Source organism: Crocuta crocuta, unplaced genomic scaffold (assembly GCF_008692635.1).
Source record: "Crocuta crocuta isolate KB4526 unplaced genomic scaffold, BGI_CrCroc_1.0 scaffold55, whole genome shotgun sequence".
In the NCBI taxonomy this organism is placed as follows: Eukaryota; Metazoa; Chordata; class Mammalia; order Carnivora; family Hyaenidae; genus Crocuta; species Crocuta crocuta.
Genome location: NW_027530512.1, coordinates 5,301,243 through 5,326,594, shown reverse-complemented (window position 1 = coordinate 5,326,594; position 25,352 = coordinate 5,301,243). Strand labels below are relative to the sequence as shown.

The 25,352-nt window shown below is 40.1% G+C and overlaps 1 protein-coding gene across 1 annotated transcript in view; it reads right to left on the bottom strand.

The window, feature by feature from the left end:
• The window catches only part of ESR2 (estrogen receptor 2), a 56,496-nt gene that overhangs the window by 22,989 nt on the left and 8,155 nt on the right, over positions 1 to 25,352 (bottom strand). Inside the window, exons 3-5 of the mRNA XM_077767217.1 lie at positions 16,835 to 16,951; positions 5,182 to 5,481; positions 3,922 to 4,060 (exon numbers count right to left, since the gene is read on the bottom strand). Of these exons, the coding sequence (XP_077623343.1) occupies positions 3,922 to 4,060; positions 5,182 to 5,481; positions 16,835 to 16,951 (556 nt within the window). The remainder of the gene's footprint in view (positions 1 to 3,921; positions 4,061 to 5,181; positions 5,482 to 16,834; positions 16,952 to 25,352) is intronic.

Genomic DNA, 25,352 nt, shown 5'->3' with positions numbered 1-25,352 from the left:
GGTAAGAAATTAGGACAGGGGGTGCCTGGGTGGTTCAGTCTGTGGGGCATCTGACTTCAGTTCAAGTCATGATCTCTCAGTTCATGAATTCAAGCTTCGCATCTGGCTCTGTGCAGGCAGCTCAGAGCCTGGAGCCTCCTTCAGATTCTGTCTGTCTGTCTGTCTGTCTCTCTCTCTCTCTGCCCCTTCCCCTGCTCACACTATGTCTCTCTCAAGCTCTCAAAAATTAATAATAAATGTTAAAAATGTATTAAGGAAATTAGGACAGGATTAAAAGACTTGAATTAAAAAGAGAGAAGAGGGCACTTGGGTGGCTCAGTCGGTTAAGCATCTGATTTCAGCTCAGGTCATGATCTCATGGTACATGAGTTCTAGTCCAATATCGGATGAAATTGAGCCCTCCTTCTGGTGAGTACGAGCCCCACTTTGGGTGAACATAAGCCCCAATTCAAGTGAGTCCTGCTTCTCTTTCTCTCTCTCCCCTCTTTCTACTCCTCATGGGATTTTCTCTCTCTCTCCCCCACTCTCTCCACCCCTCGCTCACTTACACCCTTTTTCTCTCTCAAAAAAGAAGAGAAATAATCAACCTGCTCATAAAAACTTACTTCTGGACACCATTTGTCCATAAACTAGGGCTAAGTAAGAGTAAAATTAGTAATTACATGGGGAATGTCTTACTGTGTGAGAACCACTCACTCCTTCATAAAAGACAAAGATTCTGTTTGATACCAAGGACAACATGTTGAATGAGTGGACCCAGTTTGGGGTGCACTATTTTGTACCCACATACGTATCTGGTGGCAGCACACGTGTGGCTATAGACCACAGTTTACTTCTGTGTCAGGGTGGGGGAGGGGCAACAGGTTGGGGGCTCGAAGCTTAACACATGGAGAAGACTTAAATATTAAATGGAAGTGAAAATTACCTGCGTACCAAAGGGAGATGAAAATTCTAAAGTGAAGATTTTTTGGGTATCTTGAAGAAAGTCAACGCACAAAGAACTAATGTGAATGCAGGCTTAGTACGTGCACGATAGGAGCCTACGGAACTCCGTAAGCGACCACAATGAGGTACGGGCCCAGATCCCAACTCCCTCTGATTTTTAAATAATATTTAACATTGGACCATTTCCTGTTGATGCCAAGGACACTACATGTCTTACTTAGCATAGATGAGTTTTTCAGCAAGTACAAGCTCAGATTCTGTGATAGATCCTCACATGAATTCGTGACTCTAGTGGTTCCTGAGAGAGCTATCTTGTTAGTAATAAGCTGAGGTAACCGGGTTTTCCTCTCATCCTCAGTAGGTTTGAGTTTTCCCACTGCAGAAGCCTCAACAAGAATAAAGGGAAAAGGGAATTATTGCCTCAGTCTCCACCAGTACACTAATTTAGTTGTATTTACGGCTTTGATGGTCACACCACCACTTGAAGGACAGTCTGCCGAAAGAGAGCAAGTTTCAAGTGGTGTGCAAATTATTTATTCATGTTGCAGGAAAACCTCATAAAAGAAATTCTTTGTGATGCCTCATCTCTGACTCTTTGAATCAAGAACACTTCGAGTGTATTTGAAGAGACAACTCCTCCAGAAACATACTCGTCATGTAAAACAGCATTTATCTGTATAACAGATGCATGGAAGAACTGAACTATCTTAGACCTGAAATTCTAGACCTCACAAAGGTTATGTGTGAACTGTATTAGAGACTGCAACAAAAAATAACCACCATAGGCACTACAAAAAAACAAAAAAATGCTTGTTCATTATGAATGCATTTACAATTCCAAAGACTTCTCTCCTCTACTCAAATATACTAGATTTGGATGCTGTGCAACACAATGCTTCCAAATATTTATCCAAAGTAATGTGAGTCCACTAAAAATAATTTGTAATAAAAATTACTTATTTGCCTTCTATTATTTAACCGAAAGGTGGGCCTAAAATTTGGCCGGGATTTGTGTCAATTCACAGTAACTTCCAAATACAGGAATTAAAGAACCCAGACAAAGAGGAGACATAGTTATACTAAAAACCAAGAATGCAATGGTCACTGAACATAAACATTAAATGTGGCATCAATTTAGAAATCAGGACAAAAGGCAAAGTAACTTAATCTCAGTATCTGAAAATTTATTGATTCAAGGCATGAATCAATAAACTAGCACTAACTTCTAGGAGAATTGGGGGTGGGGGGGCTTCATTTGAACACCAAGAGGAACATAATGAGTAAGTGAATGAGAGTGACAGCACAGCAGGGCACTTGGTTTCCTGCCTGCCTTTGCCACATGGTGTCATCAATGACAGGAAGATGAGTAGGTTTCTGAAGTGGGCAGAGAGAAGAATGGAGTTGTTCCAAGATAAAAGAATAAAGTAGAAAGTCACTTTGCCTTTCAGCCTCCTCCACTTTCCCCTTTCCAGTTCTCTATCCCTCTGACAGGCATGACCGGTTGCACAGGTAACTACTGTCATAGTTAAGAGCATGGACTTCCCCGCCAGTCCCTACACTCAGCTTCACCACTACTATCCTGTCACTGCGGGCATATTACCTAGCACCCCATTTCCAAATCTGAAGGATAAGGATAATAATGGCACTTACCCATAAAAGGCTGTGAAGATGAAACGAGTTAATACATCACATGCTTAAGATGGTGACTGATATATACAAGCCAGTAAGCTGGCTGTTTTGATTGTTACAGAAGGGTCTGGGCTTCCAGAACATTCTGTGGTTTAACACCTGGGCTTGCTCCTGCTTGAGCCATGGCCCAAGCTCCAGCTCTTCCCAAAGGCTCTGTTCTCTACTGAAACAGTGGTTTGTCAACAGTGTCATGAAGCACAACAGGCAGAGTGGGTGCTAACACGTTGGGGGTATCACTTTTCATCTGTGTCACATGTGCACAGCGGTCTTCTGGTGATCTAAACAGGTAGTTCCAACAGTTGGGGGCAAACACAGAGTCAAATGTGACAGAACATTCTACATGAGAACTTTTTCAAAATAAGGAATGTGGAAATCCATTTCCATGGAGATTTTCAACCTGCTCAAATGTAGTCCAACAAAGTGTTCTACTTTTCCTACTAAAACTTTTAGCGTTGTGTATTCTGGTTTTTCCTCCATGAACAGTTCACCTGAGTCAATTAAAAATTGGTTCCTTTTCGGGGTGCCTGGCTGGCTCAGTCGGTTGAGCGTCTGACTTCGGCTCAGGTCATCATGATCTCACAGTTCGGGGGTTCAAGCCCCGCATCAGGCTCTGTGCTGACAGCTCAGAACGTGGAACCTGTCTTCAGATTCTGTATCTCCCTCTCTCTCTGACCCTCCCCTGCTCATTCTGTCTCTCTCTCTGTCTCAAAAATAAAAAAATTTAAAAAAAAAATTGGTTCCTTTTCTGCACCATCTTTAAAAGAAAACAAAGTGCAATCGAGGGAAGGCACTGGCACCACTATTCCCCAATTTCCATTACCTTTCATTTAGCTTTGATAACCATTCCTTCCACTCTACTGTCAAAAATGCTATAGAGTACATGCAGAGTCCAAACACATTAAAAGAAACTTCGCAGATCTGTAAGAATTTTATCGCCTGTCTAAACAGAGCTATTCACGGTCCCTACAAGTGGAAAGAACAGCAGGGCAACTTTAAATTATAAACTGAATTTTTAGTGCTGAAAAAGCTAAGTTGACCTGCGCACTTACTCACCACGTATTCTGCAGGCCCTCAGAGTCTGACCTGTAAGTGCCACCCTGTTGTGGGTAAGGACGAGTCACAGGACACTGAATCCTTGTGCCCACGCTCCCCTTCTTGGGTTCTTGACCTGGTGAAGGAGCTCATGACATTTTCATCCTCTTAACTGGCCTTTTAGGTGTGATTTTAATTGCGGCGCCCCGGACTCAGACCAGTCGGAGGAGAAAGGCGATGCATTTTCTTCCTCACCTGTCCAGAACGAGGTCTGGAGCGAAGATGAGCTTGCCGGGGTGGTCGATGGAGCGCCACATGAGCCCCACCATCAGCACCTCCATCCAGCAGCTCTCCAGGAGGCGCACCTGGTCATAGAGGCTGAGCTCCACAAAGCCTGGGAAAAGCAAGAGGCCGTGAGAAACACCCACCCTCCTCCTCAGCTCCCAGTGTCTGTGAAAACAAAAGAGCAAGTTTTAATAAGCTACGAAAACACAAACACTATAGAGAAAACAATCAATATTTCAAAGATGTGGTTCAATGCTGACCTCAGGAAGTGTTGAACTCAGAGTGTGCAACTCACAATGCCCACTTGGGCTCCTCCTACAGACTTAATATATTTCATGTAAGATTATAAAGGACAGGGGCACCTGGGTGGCTCAGTCGGTTGGGCGTCTGACTTTAGCTCAGGTCATGATCTCATGGTTCATGAGTTCAAGCCCCGCATCGGGCTCTGTGCTGATAGCTCAGGGCCTGGAGCCTGCTTGGGATCCTGTGTCTCCCTTTCCCTCTGTGTCCCTCCCCAGCTCATGCTCTGTCTCTCAAAAATGAATAAACGTTAAAATTAAAAAAAAAGATTATAAAGGACAGCTATCGGGGCTTACAGCTCCCCCAGACAGATGCTAAGGGAAGAACAGAAAGCTGGGACATACCTTTGTTAGTTATATGTTTTACCAGCCTCTGGCCCAGCCCCTTGAACCTTCACTGCCCATCCTCCCATAGGCGGTTCCCCCTCAGTAATCAGCCACTTTCAGGGACTCAAAAAATGCTTGCTTTGAAAAAAAAAAAATTAAAATTAAGTCCCCTGTACTGCTGAGAAAAACAGCAGCCAGCTAGAGGCTGCCTGCCTGGGCCAGGCCACAAGAGGGGCTGGGAGCAGTGGGGGAGGGGGATGGTAGGATGGGGGAGTGTGGGACAAGTAGAGAAAACAGCACCAGCCCCTGCAGAAATTAATGGCTTCAGGTGAAAGAGATCTCTGATTACTCCTCTGCCATGTCTGGTACAGAAATCAGAGGAATCCAAGAACTCTATATTATATGGGAGCCTGACTTTCCAGTACATGTTGAAAGCATATATATCAAGATAGAATGTATTTCATTTAAAGATTATAAATCAAGCTGACAAACTGTTATAAACCCAGACATCCTTTGTGGACCTCCAATTTGGAATCTTGCCTTATAAATGTTAAGAGCAGGCCTTTTCCCCATAAATGAAAAGCTAACATCCAGAAAGCCCTACCTGGAATTTTCTTGGCCCAACCGATCATGTGCACCAGCTCCTTGTCTGCCAGCTTGGTCAAGGACATCATCATGGAGGCCTCGGTGAAGGGCGTGCTAGGACGGCTCACAAGCACGTGGGGCGGCTCTGCCTCCAGCAGTGTGAGCACCAGCTGCTCTGGGCTCAGGGCGCTCAGCAGCAGCTCCTTCACTCGGGTCACATGGCCCCCATTTTTCTTGGCCTTGCTCAGGCAGTGCAGCTGCTCCTCGGAACTCTTCTGCCTCCGCACAACACGGTAGCCACACCTTTCTCTCCGGGAGCCTAAACGGGAGAGATGTTCACATGGTGCTTTCCCGTGGCTCCCCCAACCCGGCATTCAAGGTACCTGAGTCGCCAGGGCAAGAGTGAGGTGATGATGTCATTGTAAGGCCTGAGTCTATCCTCACATTGTGTCTTACAACAGAAGCCTGACTTACTTCCTGGAACCTGTGGGGCATGTACCTAAGATGATTACATTTGTGACTATATCAGCAAAACCAAAACAGGACTTCTTAGGGACAATAGCCCAAATGGACTTAAGGTCTCCATTTCAAGATCACCTATGGATATGAAATCTATTTCTCTCTCTTTTTTTTAACATTTATTTATGAGAGACAGAGTGTGAGTGGGGGTGGGGGAAAGAGAGAGAGAGAGCGCGCGAGAGAGAGAGCGCGCGAGAGAGAGACACAGAATCTGAACCAGGCTCCAGGCTCTGAGCTGTCAGCACAGAGCCCGACAAGGGGTTCAAACTTATGGACCATGACATCATGACCTGAGCCAAAGATGGACACATAAACGACTGAGCCACCCAGGTGCCCCATGAAATCTATTTTTCCTTTAAAGAGTGCTGACAGGGGTGCCTAGGTGGTTCAGTTGGCTAGGTGTCTGACTTAATTTTAGCTCTAGTCATAATTTCCTGTTTCATGGGATCAAGCCCTGCATTGGGCTCCACAATGACAGCACCAAGCCTTCTTGAGATTCTCTCTCTCCCTACTCTCTCTGCCTGTCCCCTCTCATTTGCATGCTCTCTCATCTCTCTCTCTCTCAAAACAAATAAATAAAACTTAAAAAAAAGAGTAATGACATACCTCAGTTTTCAAACCACAGAATTGGGAGTTTTCTTCAGACAAAAGATGGGCAAAACTTAGGAAGTGAATGAGCATTAATGTTTCCAAATAGTTATCAAACAATATACTTTTATAAGACATCTTTGAAATGTTCATATGTATGTGTGTATTTACACACATGCATATGTATTCTTTTCATATATTTACACAAATAAATTTATTTCAAGTAAAGAATTCTTTAAAATCTGAAAAATACAGAAATGCACAAATTTTGGCATAAATTCCTTCAGTTTTCTTTTAATGCTATTTACTTCATATACAAAATATACTTCATATACAAAATACATATGAAATATGTATTTATTTCATATACAAAATTCAGATCACAGTGAGTATATACTATTGAAAACTTTTTATTAGAAAGGTGTCATTTTACATTTAAAAATCTACATAGCATTCTGTTTTATGAATATAGCATCACTTATCTGAAGTGTCCCTTGATGGAAAATTAGGTTGGTTCTAATTTCTTTGCTAGTATTCATATTACAATGAAAATGCATACATGTATCCAATTAGTTCCTTCAAATAAATTCAAAGAAGTCAAGTTGCTGAACCAAAGCACATACATATTTAAGATTTTGATACATACTGATAGATTATCCTCCAAAACTGTTTTAAGATTTTGTTTTTAAATAGTTTCTACACCCAACGTGGGGCTCAAACTGACAACCCTGAGATCAAGAGTCATATGCTCTACAGAGTCAGCCAGGTGTCCCCCTCCAAAACTTTTTTTAAAATTTTTTTAAATGTTTATTTATTTTTAAGAAAAAGAAAAACAGAGTATGATTGTGGGAGAGGCAGAGAGGGAGGGAGATCCAGAATTCAAAGCAGGCTCCAGGCTCTGAGCTGTCAGCACAGAGTCTGATGCAGGTCTCAAACCCACAAACCACGAGATCATGACCTGACCCATAGTCAGACACTTAACCAACTGAGCCATCCAGGTGCCCCATCCAAAGCTATTTTAAAATTTATAATCCATATGATACTTTAAGGGGATTCCTATTTTCTCATAACACCACTGGACATTAAAAATCATTTCTAATCTTTGCTAATCTGACAAGTGACTAAACAATCTCTTTTCATTTTGAATTTTTTTAATTTTTTTTTAAGGTTTTTGTTTATTTCTAGGAGAGAGAGAGAGAGACAGCGCGAGCAGGGGAGGGTCAGAGAGAGAGGGAGTCACAGACTGAAACAGGCTCCAGGCTCTGAGCTGGCAGTCAGCACAGAGCCCGACGCGGGGCCCGAACCCACGAACCGCGAGATCATGACCCAAGCGAAAGTCGGACGCCCAACCGACTAAGCCACCCAGGCGCCCCTCATTTTGAATTTTTTAAATTCTAGCAAGGCTGACTAACATATTTGCCATACTTTATATTTCGTATACTTATATATTGCCTATTTATTTCTTTTGCCCTCCCCCCTCCCATAACCTATAAAGTTTACTTAGTAACCATAGATAACTTTTGTTATATACCATATTTGCCTTTTGTTATATATCTTTTTACTTTTCTCATGGTATCTCTTGTCATAAGAGTACACAGTCACCTCTGTCTTTTTTTTCACATCAAGATTATACCAATATTTTCTTATGTCTTCTCTAAGCACTTTTGTGGTTCAAATCTATTTGGAATTTTATGTATGTTTGTATCATGTCATATTATGTTCTTCAAATGGATGTATAATTTTCCCAGTAGCGTTTATTGGATAAGATTTTCCCACAATTTTTAATAAAATGCTTTGTCACTTAAGAAATATGTATAAAAGTATCTTCTGGATTGTCTCTTCTGTTTCACATAAGTTTCATATATGTTTTTACTCCTCTGCTGGTCTCAATATGTTCCAGTTACTATAGAGTCAGAAACACAATGGGATAATGTGTTTAAGATGGTGGGGGGAGGGAGAAACCTTCAGTTTAGAATTATATTCTTAGCTAAACTATCATTCAAGAGCAAGGATAAATTAAAGCCATTTCAATTAAGCAAAGGTTAAAAAGATATATTGTTCATAGCCCCTTTGAAATAATTACTGTTTCTTCAGGATGGAGAAACATGAACTCAAGAAAAGCAATGAAATTCAAGATGCAATGGTAAGAAACTAAATTGGTAAATATGTGGGGAAACCTGATAAACATAGAATGAATAAAATAATAATAATTAATTTTTGGAGGTACAGAAATGAGGTAGAACCAAATACTGGATAATAAGAAGATGAGAGAGGAATAATTTGGGCTAGAACTTTCTAAGATTGTTTATTTGGGAAGAGAAACATCTATTAGAGAGAGTGGCTTGAATTCTCACAAATGCATGCTAAAAATAGAATTGTCACTAAAAGAATTGAAACAGAATGTATGACTTCCAAACTAGAAGAGGAAAAATAAAACAAGAAAATGGTATCAATTCCAAAAAGGAAAGAAAATATATGATAAATTTTTTAAAGCGACTGAAAGAGAAATTGATAAATACATTATTATAACAGATACTTTATTTTAAAGATTTTATTTTTGGGGGGCGCCTGGGTGGCTCAGTCGGTTAAGGTCATGATCTCACGGTTCGTGGGTTCGAGCCCCGCATCGGGCCCTGTGCTGACAGCTAGCTCAGAGCCTGGAGCCTGTCTTCGGATTCTGTGTCTCCCTCTCTCTCTGACCCTCCCCTGCTCACGCTATCTCTCTCTCTCTCAGAAATAAATAAAACATTAAACAAACATTAAACAAAGCATTAAAAAAAGATTTTATTTTTAAAAGTAATCCCTACACCCAACATGGGGCTCAAACCTACAACCCCAAGAGTTGCATGTTCCACCAACTGAGCCAGGCAGGCACCCCTATATGGGTATTTTGATGTATCTTCCTCAGCAACTGACAGTGTAAATGGGGGACGGGGGAGGGGAGGAAGCAGAACACAGAACATTGGGACTGTACAATTCACTTGCACTATAAAAACTTATGGAATTTGTAAAAATTGGGGCGCCTGGGTGGCTTAGTCGGTTAAGCGTCCGACTTTCGCTTAGGTCACGATCTCCGGGTTCGTGGGTTCGAGCCCCGCATCGGGCTCTGGGCTGACTGCCAGCTCAGAGCCTGGAGCCTATTTCGGAGTCTGTATCTCCCTCTCTCTCTGACCCTCCCCTGCTCACGCTCTCTCTCTCCTAGAAATAAATAAAAATATTTTTAAAAAATTATCACATACTAGTTCATGAATAAAATTTTAACTAAAATTGGTATCGTATAGATATTCTCTGATCACAAAAAATAACAAAAACATAACCCAAGCCCCTATAAAGTATAGCACAAAAATACTTCTAAAAATCCATTGGTTAGGAGCACCTGGGTGGATCTGTTGGTTAAGGATCCAACTTCAGCTCAGGTCATGATCTCGAAGTTTGTAGGTTTGAGCCCCGCATCGGGCTCTGTGCTGATAGGTTGGAGCCTGGATTCTGCTTTGGATTCTGTGTCTCCCTCTCTCTGCCCCTCCCCCACTCGCACTGTGTCTCTCTCTCAAAAATAAATAAACATTTTAAAAAATTAAAAATCCATTGGTTAAAGACAAAAATACAAAGTGAAAATTAAGAAAGACATATTATAAGTCAGGATGTCATGAGCATGGGTACAACTTTTACATGAATCCTCCCCCCACCCCACACACACACACAGAAAAACACCTAAAATATCTGCAAAATGCCTTGTTTCTATATTCTCACCATTATGTTTGTTCACTAAATTCAGTTGTCCACATTTTAAAAAGAAATTAAGAGGTATGAGTACATTTAAATTACTTGCTCTCAAGAAAATTTACCTGAATTTCTTATCCTTGGCTAATCAAACTAGAAGGAAGGCCTCTATCTAGAGATAACTGAATCAAACTGTTTACTAAAAGAATTAAAAGCCTAAAATATAATTAATTGTGTTAGTAACCAGATATAGAGCAATAGGTATTATTTAAGATCAATTATACCCCCCAGGTACAAAGGAACAAAATGTTTAAGAAAGCACCTGTCTGATCACACATCTCCTTTTTGTAAGGTATATGAGGAAAAGGAATTTACCAAACAGGTTTACATACAAAGTGAAAGGTTTTGAATCCACGGATTTGATCACCGTTCACTGACAAAGCCCTAAATACGGGGCCTGGAGTCCTGGGGATTCTAGATCGATAAAATAAAGTCCTCGACAAGGAACTCACTGTTTTCTACCAAGGACGTTTCTAATGTCATGGCTTTTACACTGGAATCTAGGCAGTCACTTGATGTGCCGCTGAGCAAGCTTGATGAGGAACTCTACCAAACAGGAGTGCTCCATATTATTAAGTGGTAATATGGGCGCCTGAGTGGCTCAGTCAGTTAAGCACCTGACTCTTGATTTCAGCTCAGGTCATGATCTCACAGTTCATGAGATTGAGCCCTGCATTAGGCTCTGTGCTGACAGCAGTAAACCTGCTTTGCATTCTCTCTCTACTCCCTCTCTCTCTACCCTTCCCCCACTTATGCATGCGTGCTCTTTCTCAAAATAAATAAATAAACTTTTAAAAAAATAGAAAGTGGTAAAGAGCTCCAGTGAAAGGATGTTGATGAAAATGGTGAGGACAATGACAAAAACAATGATGATAATGGTAAATGATCAAAATGACAGCTCACGTCTACTGGAAGCTTCTACGTGTCAGACACTGTACAATGTATACAGATTATTTCATTCTGAAAACTGCCCTAGGAGGCAGGTGTTATTATCATCTCCATGATACAGAGGAGGAGCCAGGCACAAGAGGGCTCAAATAACTTGCCCAGGGTGGAAAAGCTAGAAAATAGTGAAAGCAGCATATAAACTCAGGCAGTTGTCTGAATCCAGAGCTGGCAGTGTTACTACTTTATCCCACCTCCCTATCAAACCCCTTTCATGTATATATAGCAGATGAATAGAGAGGTGGCATCTAAAGATATAGATTTATTCTCTCAACACAGGAAAAGAGACCAAACACATGGCCTTTTGGGTTGTTTTCCTGGCTATTTACATTTCAGCGTATCCTTACATCAAAGCCTTATCACTGAAGTTAGTCTGGGTGAGTATCTTCCCACCATTTAAACAACCATATTAAAACCTCAATAGGAAACCAAGATTGGTGTGGAAGAAAACGGTGATAATAGACAAGATGGAATTTCAAAATAAAAGGGAAATGGTGCAGGAAGATGCAGGTGGGGTCCTTACTCCTCCAAGACTGGATAGAAGGAAGAAGATGGGTGGAGGGCTTATCAAGAGGGCACACAAGAAGAGGGCTGGAAAAGGGGGGAAGCATGGTTAAAGAAAGTTCACTCCTAACGGTCCTTCTCTGTGGTCCGTAAAGGGCTATATATCCACCTATTTGCATATTAATCCATCTTATCACGCGATATCCAAAGATGATAAAATGTTTTTTCTTAGAAAGCCCTACCCAATTTCTTTTTGGCCAAATTCAATGACCTTTTCTCTGGTTCTCTTTTCCATGAAAGATTTTCTTTCCAAATTTATTGTGATATAATCGACATACATCGTTGTGTATGTTTAAGGAATACAGTGTAATGGTTTGGCTTCGGTACACTGTGAACTTACCCCCAGTAAGTTTAGTCAGCATCCGCTCTCTCATATACATACAAAAAAGAGAGATAGTTAAATTAAAATTTTTTTTTTCTTTTGGAACTCTTAGGCTTACTCTATTAGTAACTTTCATGTCTATCATACAGCAGTGTTGATGACAGCGTGCTGTATGTTACATCAGAGAGCTTATTTATCTTGTAAATGGAAGTTTGTACCCTTGGTCACTTTTCTCTAATTCCCTCTCCCCCCACATCCTGCCTTTGGTAACCACAAATTTTATCTCTTTTTCTATTAGTTTAGGGTTTTGGGAGGGGTTTGGATTCCACATGTAAGTGAGATCAAACAGTATTTGTCTTTCTCTAACTTACTTCACTTAAGCATAATGCCCTCAAGGTTCATCCAAGTTGTCACAAATGGCAGGATTTCTTTGTGGGCTTTTCTTTTTTTAACGGCTGGATAATATTCCACTTACACACACACACACACACACACACACACACACACACACCAACTTCTTTATCCATTCATCTGTCAACAGACACTTAGGTTATTCCCATGCCTTGGCTATTACAAATAATGCTGCTATGACATGGCGGTACAGATATCTTTTTGAGTTGTTATCATGAAAGATTTTTTTTTTTAGATGTCACTTTGGAGACCACTGATCTCCATTTGGCTTTTTTTTTAATTTTTTTTTTTTTTTTTTTTTTTTTTTTTTTTTTTACTTTTGAGACAGAGAAACAGAGCATGAGAGGGGGAGGGACAGAGGGGGAGGGAGACACGGAATCTGAAGCAGGCTCCAGGCTCTGAGCTGTCAGCACAGGGCCTGACGCAGGGCTCAAACCCACAAACGTGAGATCATGACCTGAACCAAAGTTGGAGGCTTAACCGACTGAACCACTCAGGCTCCCTGAAAGATTTTTTTTAAGTTTATTTACTTATTTTGAGAGAGAAAGCCCAAGTTTGGGAGGGGCAGAAAGAAGGCAGAGAGAGAGAGACAAAAAAAATTCCAAGCAGACTCCACATTGTCAGCACAGACATGGGGCTTGAACACACAAACTGTGAGATCATGACCTGAGCTGAAGTTAGATGCTTAACCAACTGAGCCATCCAGGTGCCCCAGAAAGATGTTTTAAATACATCTCTGTACCCTGCCTTGCAAGACTGTACTGTTGTCAAAACTCATAACTTAATGTGAGCTTTTCAAAGAGAGAGGGGAAAGGAAGGAAAACTAAAATTTAGTGTCAAATACGGTACTAGGTCTTTATATTTTTTTTTCACATGTATTCTNAACCGCGAGATCATGACCTAAGCGAAAGTCGGACGCTTAACCGACTAAGCCACCCAGGCGCCCCAGATATCTTCTTTTCAAAGAACAGAAAACCAAGGGCCAGAAAGGTTACATTTGAGCACAGTCTCAGATAGCAAGAAATAAGACAAAAAAGGAGAGCCAGTCTTCTGGAGTCCTGTCTTCTTGTTCTCCCACCACACACACCGCCCCCTGCAGGCGGATAACACATGTGCTCCTGCCCTGGTCCCAAACTACCAGGGCTACACCTGTCCAACAGATCATAGTACAATAAAAGTGCTCTTCTCCTTAGATGAAATTGTAAATCGCTTTTTAAAAAATATACACTCACCTTAAAATATTAACTTCAAATATGAAATCTTTATTTGTAATCTTTTGTCAGAGGGCCAAGGCTTTCTCCTTAAGCTCATCTGCCAATTAAATCACAAGTAACTTTCCTACATAAACCACATCCATGATACACAGCCTCTGAATTTCCAATTTCCACTTCTTTACGACAGAGCAAGAACTTAGACACTCATAACACAATCCAAATTCAGAATTTTTCTAGGTTTGTGATCCCCCCTCACCAATATCATTCATACCTAACTCAATAGCTACTAGTCTTTTACGATTATTGGTGGTGGTGTTACTGTTGTTATTTAATGTGCTACACCCAACATGGGGCTCAAACTTATGATCCTGAGATCAAGAGTCATATGCTCCACCAACTGAGCCAGCCCAGTGTCCCTCCTTTCCAGTTGTATTCAAAGCTTTCACAGAAATGATTCTCTTTTCCTACTCATATTTCATGTTTGCATAAATTCTAATTAAATTATGTAATTTGACAGTTACAATGAGTATAATAGGTTTTGGAAGAAGCCCACTGGTTACTAATAAGGATATAACTAAAGTGGTGGGAACAGAAATACTTGAATGTTTTAAACAGTAACCAATACACACTGAGAGTTCATGGGCATTAGCAGGGTATTTTACAAAGAAAACAGGAAATATCAGTAATTAGGAAGCCAGAGAAGTATGATCAAATAAGAGGACTTCTGCTATACTATAATATAGACAGATGAGGTGTCTTATCTATTACATACATAAAGAAAAAGAAAAACCAATCCATATCAAAATAACATCAGCATTCTTCACAGAGCTAAAACAAACAATCTTAAAATTTGTATGGAACCAGAAAAGATCGTGAATAGCCAAAGCAATCTTGAAAAAGAAAACCGAAGCTAGAAGGATCACACTCCCGGACTTAGATGTATTACAAAGCTATAGTCATCCAGGCAGTATGGTACTGGCACAAAAACAGACACTCAAATCAATGGAATAGAATAGAGAACCCAGAAATGGACCCACACACATATGGGCAACTCATCTTTGACAAGCAGGAAAGAATATCCAATGGAATAAAGACAGTCTCTTCAGCAAGTGGTGCTGGGAAAACTGGACAGCGACATGCAGAAGAATGGACCTGGACCACTTTCTTACACCATACACAAAAATAAACTCAAAATGGATGAAAGACCAAAACATAAGACAGGAAGACATCAAAATCCTAGAGGAGAAAGCAGGCAAAAACCTCTTTGACCTTGTCCGCAGCAACTTCTTACTCAACATTTCTCTGGAGGCAAAGGAAACAAAAGGAAAAATGAACTCTTGGGACCTCATCAACATAAAAAGCTACTGCACAACAAAGGAAACAATCAGCAAAACTAAAAGGCAACTGGCAGAATGGGAGAAAATATTTGCAAATGACATATAAAGGGTTAGTATCCAAAATCTATAAAGAACTTTCTGAACTGAACACCCAAAAAACAATCCAGTGAAGAAATGGGCAAAAGACATGAATAGACACTTCTCCAAAGGAGACATCCAGATGGCAAACAGACACATGAAAAAATGCTCAACATCTCTCATCATCAGTGAAATACAAATAAAAACCACAATAAGATACCACCTCTCAACTGTCAGGATGGCTAACATTGACAACTCAGTCAACAACAGATGTTGGAGAGGATGTGGAGAAAGATAATCGCTTTTGCACAGCTGGTGGGAATGCAAACTGGAGCAGCCACTCTGGAGGTTTCTGAAAAAATTAAAAATAGAACTACCCTAGGACCCAGCAATTGTACTACTAGGTATTTATCCAAGGGATACAGGTGTGCTGTTTGGAGGGGGCACATGCACCCCAATGCTTATAGCAGCGCTATCGACAATAGCCAAAGTATGGAAAGAGCCCAAATGTCCATCAATGGATGAATGGATAAAGAAGATGTGTTATATACATACAATGGAGTATTACTCAGCAATCAAAAAGAATGAAATCTTGCTATTTGCAACTACATGGATGGAACTGGAGGGTATTATGCTAAGGGAAATTAGTCAGAGAAAGACAAATATCATATGACTTCACTTACGGGAGGAATTTAAGAGACTATGCAGATGAACATAAGGGAAGGGAAGCAAAAAGAATATAAAAACAGGGAGGGGAACAAAAACATAAGAGACCTTTAAACATAGAGAACAAACAAAGGGTTTCTGGACCGTGGGAGGGGGATGGGCTCCATGGGTCAGGGGCATTAAGGAATCTACTCCTGAAATCATTGTTGCTCTATATGCTAACTAATTTGGATGTAAATTAAACAATAAATAAATTTAAATATATATGTATGAAGTCTATGTAAAAGATGAGAAATTATAAATATTAAAATTAAAGGTTCTATATCATAGCAAATAGAAAAAAAAAAAAAAAACAACCCAGAGAATATTCAAAAGGCAGAGCTACCAAGAGACTGTCAGGGTGAAAAGAGATTTTTGTTTAAAATTTTTTAAACAGTCAGAAAGAGAGAAATTGCAACTAACCATAGGCAAAATACTGACTAGAGAATAACAGGAAAACTCAGGCAAAGCTGCTGTGAGTACACATACGAGCAAGTATGTACAGACAGTGAATCAAAAGTCAGCCGGGTGGGGAGAGCATGAGGTAGGCATTATTGTCAGATGTTATACTAATGCACCCATTTTTCTTTCTTCTTCATGTATGTGTCCATCTAGGTGTGTATACACACACATACGTATGTTTATACACATGTATGCATACATACATGCTATCACACCACAGAATCTACGTTCTGTGTGCTTTCCATGGTTCTATCATGTTTCTGACACCTGTATGTACCTTTGCTAGAAAGCTAACAGAGGGCTAGGCAGGAGTCTTTCCCAGAGCTCTCCAAGTAACCCCCAAGATATTCTACTTTTATGCCACAGCTTTGACTGTGAACATTTACCCAAACTTCATCCTTAAGACTTTGTGAGGCGTCAGGCAGACGGTCATCCAGCCCATTTGAGCACTTCAGTTTCTAGAGCTCCCTAATTCCTGCAGTAGCCTGTTGTGTTGTCAGACCACTTGAACTGTAGACAATTCTTCCCCATAACGGGCCAAAATGCGCCTCCTGTGACTTGTTCCTGTTCACCTCAGCTCTGTCCTCTGTAACTATTGGGAATAAATCAACACTCAAGTACTTGAAGATAATTACCAAGTCCTAAGTCTCCTCCCATCCAGACTACAAGTCCCCAGCTCCCCCGCCTGTCCTGATTGAAAGAGCTGTGGACACGCCCCCATACGATGAAACAGGAGCGAGCACTCACCGCACTTCACCATCCCGACCTCATAGCACTTCCGCAGTCGGCAGGCCTGGCAGCTTTTGCGCCTGTTCTTATCTATTGTGCACTGATTTGTAGCTGGGCAAATATAATCATTGTGTCCTACAGCAGGGGGGGAGGGGGGGACAAACAAAAAAGGCAGGCTATTGTTACAAATATTTTGATGAAATATCTTCCAGGTCAAAAGCACCGATAATGCTACCCAGCTGAGAGGTAGGGGGCATCTTCTTAATGATAGGTCTAGGTACAAAGGCCAAAGTTCAGTCTCATCAATGCCTTGTTAGTGAGTAAAGAAAATCTAGGAATATCTCCATATCCTACTCTTTGACTAATAGGCTATTCTCTGCATGTTCTTAAGAATTCTCAAGAGGTACATTAGAAATATGTAATGTATCCTTTGGACATGGAAAGTAAGACAGTCATCTGAAATTGGTTCTGCAAATCACAGAACTCCTCAAGGATGGTACTTGTGTATCAGGTCACCAAATTCAACTGCTTACATTCTTTTATACATATCCCTCTTTGGGATTTAACATGATATTTTTTTTTTTAATTTTTAAACATTTATTTTTTTTTTTAATATTTTTTATTTCTAGGAGAGAGACAGAGAGACAGTGTGAGCAGGGAAGGGTCAGAGAGAGAAGACACAGATTCTGAAATAGGCTCCAGGCTCTGAGCTGGCAGTCAGCACAGAGCCCGATGCGGGGCCCAAACCCACGAACCGCGAGATCATGACCTAAGCAAAAGTCGGACGCTTAACCGACTAAGCCACCCAGGCGCCCCTAACATTTATTTTTGAGAGATAGCATGAGCAGGGAAAGGGCAGGGAGAGAGGGAGCCACTGAATGCGAAGCAGGCTTCAGGCTCTGAGTTGTTCTCACAGAGCCCAACACAGGGCTCAAACCCACAAGCTGTGAGATCATGACCTGAGCCGAAGTTAGATGCTCAACTGACTGAGTCACCCAGGCACCCGTTATGGGAATTCATAGTCAAATAAGAGAGCAAAACTAATCAATAAGAGGATAATGAAATTAGCAAACTGAAGAACCAAAAGAACGGCCACTTGAGGCTGGCTGTGGTTATTGTTCTCAATTCCCCACTGCCTCCCTCAGCCCTGCAACCCTGCAATGCACTAGAACGGCTGGAATGTGTTTGCCCACCAACTGATGTTGAGCGTGGCCATGAAACTTGCTTTAGCCAATGCTTTGTAGGTGGATGGGATACTCCAGCACTCTGGCTTGGCCTCTTGAGCTCCCAAGAAGAAAAAATAAGGCCTCAGGTAGTCGTTGGTCCAAGGAGAATACAGAAACATGTGGTGCAGACTTGAACTCTACCCAGAGCTCAGAGCCATGCCTTGTTAAGTAGAGGCATGCTACCCAGCCCCTAGACCAAAAAGACATTGTTCCATGATTGCACCAAAATCAAATTTTATAATTCTCTCCCGCTTTAGGTAAATTCCAGTAACACTTGTTCAACCAAACACAAATTGAAATCCAGTTGTTTGTGGCTTTACCACCATTTCCTGAGCCAGCCTGGGGTAAGAGTAATGGTGTAGACTGCACAGTTCTCGGAGTAGTAAGACAGCTTATCCCAGAGGTACAAGCCCACTCTCAAGTGACCCTCATCCCAGCCACGCACAGGAAGCCTGACGCACCAACGTTCTGACAACCTACTGATTTCTAGATACTTTATCAATATTTCACTTAATCCTATAACTTCCCTATAAAGAGCTATCATCCCCATTTTATAAAAGAAAACGTGTAAGGTCAGTTCAATCATCTCTTTAAGATTATGGTTTTAGTATTCCATTCTGTACAATACATTTCTACAAACTTAAGCACTTAAAACAAAACCAATTCATTATCTCGTTTCTGTGAGGCAAGAATCCAGGCATAGCTTGCTCTAGTCGAGGTTGCAAAAGGCTGCAATCAAGGTGTTGGCTGCGCTGTGGTTTCACCTAAAGCTCAGGGTCCCCTTCCAAGCTCATACAAGATGTTTGCAGAATCAGCTCCTTGAAGCTGTCAGACTGAAGTTCCCGTTTTCTTGCTGGCTATCAGCAGGATACTGCTGTCGGCTCAGAGAGGAACCAGTGCCCTACCCAAAAGCAGTTCACAACATGATGTTTGCGGTCTTCCAGGCCAGAAGGGGCACATCTCTGACTTCCAGTCCCTCTTCGCTCTGGTCTGATGGAGTCTTACATAATCTAGTATAATCACAAGACTCCCCCACCACCACTTGCCATAGCAGATACCCTAACCAAGGGAGTGACTCCCATATTTATAGGTTCCACACACACTCAAGAGTGGGGGGTAATATACAGTATGGTATAGATCTTTTTTTAAAGGAACAGATAAGTATCTTGTTATTCCTTTTATCCTCACTTAAAACATTCAAAAATAGGGGCGCCTGGGTGGCTTAGTCAGTTAAGCGTCCGACTTTCGCTTAGGTCATGATCTCGCGGTTCGTGGGTTTGAGCCCCGCGTCGGGCTCTGTGCTGACTGCCAGCTCAGAGCCTGGAGCCTGTTTCAGTCTGTGACTCCCTCTCTCTCTCTGACCCTCCCCTGCTCACGCTGTCTCTCTCTCTCTCCTAGAAATAAAACATAAAAAAAATAAAATAAAATAAAAAAACATTCAAAAATAAATTATATGCTAAAAGTCAAGATACATTCCCAATCAGAAATTTTCAATTGTCCTCTAAAACATAATGCTTTATGGCTAGAAGGTAAATGTAATCCCACAGTACTTTCCATAGGGGTGGCAATCTTTTGAGGACCTTCTAAAAATTCAAAGAATACATGATGTCATCCTTTTTGGTTTTATAAAGAGGTTTATAACAATAAGCATTTAAGGGACAATGAAGGTTCACTTTTTTCCTTCATTTTAAAAGATCATTTTACTTAAAAACAATGAGACAGCATAGTAATGAACACACTAAATAAAAATAGCCTAGAAAATGTCTTACACAAGAAGCCCAGGGTAATTGAATTCACTTCTGGCAAAAAAAGAAAAAAAGTCCTCCTCGAACTACATGAGCAACCTCACGTATTAAAATAGTTTTCTCAGGGAGCCTGGATAGCTCAGCTCTTGATATGAGCTCAGGTTATGAGATCGAGCCCTGCATCAGGCTCCATGCTGAGTATGGAGCCTGCTTAAGATTCTTTCTCTCCCTTTCATTCTAACCCTCTCCCCCACTCATGTTCTCTCTTCCTCTCCAAAAATTAAAATATCTTTCTTGTTCCATGCATCAGCCTAAGAGGCATGCTATTCCATACTAACAGAATGGATAGAAAAGTTCAAAGCAAAATAGGTAGCTAATTCTTTAAGATATAAAGCTTTATATGAAAATGTGCCTTTTATTAATTTTAAAAATTTTTTAATTTATTTCTGAGAGGTAGAGCATGAATGGGGGAGGAGCAGAGAGAGAGGGAGACACAGAATTGGAAGCAGGCTCCAGGCTGTGAGCTGTCAGCACAGAGCCCGATGTGGGGCTTGAACTCACGGACCGTGAGATCATGACCTGAGCCGAAGTCAGACACTTAACCAACTGAGCCACCCAGGTGCCCCGAAAAATGTGCCTTTTGTAATCTGAAGCATAAAAGGTTATCTGTATATTCTACAAAATTATTGAGTGACTTGGAATAACTGTTATCATTCACATCCAACAACAGAGAGGGGAGAGACCACACTGGACTGAGATCAGATCCGAGTTTAAGCTCAGTTCAGCTTCCAGGTTTTGTCACCTCAACAATAGAGCAAGGTTTATCATCCGCACCCTCCCTGGCACGCTTATCCCTCAACAGCAGGAGTCAACCTTGTGTTTTGTTGCCTCGGGACATACACGGTGGCTTCAAGGCCAAATGAATCCCAAGTAATGGAATATGTGGCTCCAAGATAAGGAATCTGCCAGCTGTCGGAGCGGCCCATTTAAAGCTCAGACTCTAAAGTTGTAAGAAACAAAGAATTAAAGATCTTTGAGCTACACTCCAAAAGATTTCAAAGGACAATGATAAAAGGACTTTCAAAGGACAATGATAAAAGGTTAATACAAATACCAAAATGAAAAATGAATAGAACAGTATTACTATTACATATGAATGCAAAATAAATAGACCAAAAGAATGAAATTTAAAGAAATACCACTGAGAAATGTACCGTGTGTGTGTGTGTGTGTGTGTATAACAAAACTGTAAACAAGATACAAAAGACTTAAATAAATGGAGACAGATTCTTGATACAAAGACTATTAAAAAGATTTCTTCCAAAATAATTCTTAGGTTTAATGAAATCTCTTTTCTTAACATTAAGGAGGGGAGGACACTTAATAAAATTCTTCTAATATTCCTATGGATGAATAAACCAAAGAAAATAAACAGAATACTTATAAACAGGAAGTATTTATACTGGTATGTATTAAAATGCATTATAATATAGTAAAAGAGAAAACTATAATAGTTAAAATAATGTGGCACCTATATAAGAATGAAGAACTAGATCAGTAGAACAGAACAAAACATTAGTATATAAAAGAAATTAAGAGATCATGTATAGAGAGGGGAAAAAATCAACACATGAAAAGACGCTCAAAATCATCACTAATCAGGGAAACACAAGTTAAAACCACAATGAGACACAATTTATAGCCAATAGCTGACAATATCACATTTTTACAAGGATGTAGACCAAATGAAGTCTCATTGTTGTTGAGAATTCAAAATGATTCAACCACTTTGGAAAGCAGTTTGTTAGTTTCTTATAAAATTAAACATACACTTATCACACAACCAGCAATTCTACTCCTAGGTATTTACCCCAGAGAAACAAAAACATAGGTCTACAGAAAGGGAGATGCATGAACATTCACAGACGTTCCATTCAAAATAGCACAAAACTGGAAACAACTCAGATGAATACGTGACCGGTGGTATGCCTCAATACTGGAATAACCCAGTAACAAAAAGGAATGAACTACTGTGCATGCAATACAGATAAATCATAAAAGCATCATGATAAATGAAAGAAATGATACACAGATGATTACATACTCTATAATTCAATTATAGGGCATTCTAGAAAAAGGCAAAACTATAGGGACAAAAAATAGGTCAATGGTCACAGGGCCTTGGGAGGTTGGGGGACAGATGGCCGCAATGGGTCTAAGTGAACTTTGGGGCTGATGGCAACATTCCATATCTTAATTATGATGGTGGTTAAATGACCACATGCACTTTCAAAATTCATAAAGCTATACAAATAAAATAGGGGAATTTCATTATATGTAAATTATATCTCAAATTCAACTAAAAAAATAAGCTCCCATATTTTAAAAAAATCAATAGTTATATAATAAAACAATATGGAGAAAATTGACTTAGATAAAGACATTTAATTTTTTTCCCTTTTTTTAGCTTTATTTTATTGAAGTAGAATTAACATACAAAGTTATATTGGTTATATTGGGTTTTTTTAACCAGAAGATTGGTTTCTTTGGAAATAACAAAGAATTACAATCCAGAACAAATAGGCTGTGGTGAAACCATAGGCAAGTCTGAGAGACAAAAGCTCAGGTATATAACATTTTGATTCAACAATTCTACACATTACTCAGTGTTCTCCAAGTGGAGTCACCATCTGTCACTTTACGTTATTACAATATTATGTTCCTTATGCTATACTTTTCACCTGCAACTACTTTATTTTAAATTAATCTTCTTTAAGTTTGTTTATTTTGAGAGAGAGAGAGAGCGAGCGCGCGAGCATGAACAGGGGAGGCGCAGAGTGCACACATGTGAGAAAGAAAGAGAGAGAGAGAATCCCAAGCAGGCTCCACACCAACAGCATGGATCCCAACATGGGTCTCAAACTCATGAACCAGGAGATCAAGAATCAGATGCTAAACTGACTGAGCCACCCAGGCACCCCATCTGTGATTCTTTTTTTTCAATACATAGATCTTTTTTTCTTAAATAGTTTATCATCAAGTTGGTTTCCATATAACACCCAGTGCTCATCCCAACAAGTGCCCTCCCCTATGCCCATCACCCCCCCTTTCCCCCACCCCCATCAGCCCTCAGTTTGTTCTCAGCATTCAAGAGTCTCTCATGGTTTGCCTCCCTCCCTCTCCCCCACTATTTTTCCCCTTCTCCCTCATGGTCCCCCATTAAGTTCCTCCTAATCCTCCTATACGTGCAAACATATGGTAGCTGTCCTTCCCTGCCTGACTTATTTCGCTCAGCGTTACACCCTCAAGGTCCATCCATGTTGCTACACATGGCCAGATTTCATTCTTTCTCATTGCCATGTAGTGTTCCATTGTGTAAATATACCACATCTTCTTGATCCATTCATCAGGTGACGAACACTTAGGCTCTTTCCATGTTTTGGCTATTGTTGAGAGTGCTGCTATGACCAGTGGGGTACATGTGCCCCTATGCATCAGCATTCCTGTATCCCTTGGGTAAATTCCTAGGAGTGCTACTGCTAGGTCACACCATCTGTGACTATTTTATAACTGGAAGTTTGTACCTCTTAATTCCCTTTATGTATTTCACCCATCCCCCAAAACACCCCCCTTCTGGTAGCCACCAGTTTGTTCTCTGTATTTAAGAGTCTGGTTTTTTGTTTCATTGTTCATTTGTTTTATTTTTAGATTCTACATGTAAGTGAAATCACGTGGTATTTATCTTTCTAGGTCTGAGTCATTTCATTTAGCATTATATCTTCTAGGTCCAACCGTGTTATCACAAATAGCAAGATCTCATCCTTTTTCACGGCTGAGTAATATTTCAGTGGGTGCATGTGTGCATGTGTGTGCGTGCGCATGTGTACCTTCTTTAGCCATCTACTGATGGACACCTAGATTGCTACCGTATCTTGGCTATTTTAAGTAATGCTGCAATAAATACAGGGGTGTATTATCCCTTTTTTAATTAGAATTTTTATTTTCTTTGGAAAAATATCCAGTAGTGGAATTATTAGATCTTTTGGTAATTCTATTTTTAATGTTTTGAGGAACTTCCATGCTGTTTTCCACAGTGGCTGCACCAATATTCTCACCAATAGTATATGACAGTTCCCTTTTCTCCACATCCTCACTAGTACTTGTTGTTTCTTGTTTTTTTTTTAATTTTAGCTATTCTGACTGGTGTCACAGGATATCTGATTGTAGTTTTGATTTGCATTTCCCTGATGATTAGTGCTGCTGAATATCTTTACGTGTGTCTATTGGTCATCTGTATGTCTTCTTTGGAAAAATTTCTATTTAGGTCCTCTGTCCATTTTTCAATTGGATTACTATTATTTTTGAGTTATAGTTCTTTATATGTTTTGGATATTAACCACTTACTGGATGTATCATTGCAAATACCTTCTCCCATTCAGCAGACTGAATTTTTGTTGTGTTGATGGTTTCCTTTACTGTGCAAAAGCTTATCATTTGGGTATAATCCCAATAGTTTATTTTTGCTTTTGTTTTCCCTTGCCTCAGGAGACATATCTAGAAAAATGTTACTAAGGCTGATGTCATAGAAAATTACCATCTATATTTTCTTCTAGGAGTTTTATGGTTTTATGTCTCACACACATTAGGCCTTTAATCCATTTTGAGTTTATTTCTGTAGATGGTATAAGAAAGTGGTCCAGTTTCATTCTTTGCAAGTTGCTGTTCAGTCTTCCCAGCACCATTTATTGAGGAAATTGTTTTCTCCCCATTGAACATTCTTGTCTCTTTTGTCAAGGATTAATTGATCTTATAATCATGCGTTTATTTCTGGGCTCTCTATTCTGTTCCATTAATCTGTGTGTCTCTTTTTGTGCCAGTACCACACTGTTTTGACTATAGGTATGTAATATATATTCTGAAATCTGGAATTGTGGTCTCCTTTCTCAAGACTGCTTTTGTTATTCAGGATCTTTCATACAAATTTCAGTGTTATTTGTTCCAATTCTGTGAAAAATGCTGCATTTTTGCTCTTCCAATCCATGAACATGGAATATCTTTCCATTTGTTTATATCATCTTCAATTTCTTTCATTAATGTTTTATAGTTTTCAGAGTACAGGTCTTTCACCTTCTTGGTTAAGTTCATTCCTAGGTATCTTGTTATTTTGGTGCAGTCATAAATGGAATGGTTTTCTTCATTTCTCTTTCTGCTATTTATTAATATATGGAAAGGCAACACCTTTCTGTACATTAATTTTGTATCCCACAGCCTTACTTAATTTATCTTATCAGTCCTAATGATTTTGGTGGAGATTTTAGGGTTTTATATGTATAGTATCATGTCATCTGCAAGAAGAGTTTTACTTTTTCCTTACCAATTTAGAGGTCCCTTTTCTTTCCTTGTGTGATTGCTGGAGCAAGGACTCCCAATACGATGTTGAACAAAAGTGGGGAAAGTGGACATCCTTGTCTTGTTCCTGATCTTAGAAGGAAAGCTCTGTTTTTCACCACTGAGTATGATGTTAACTGTGGGTGTTTCATATATGGTCTTTTTTTTTAATTTTTA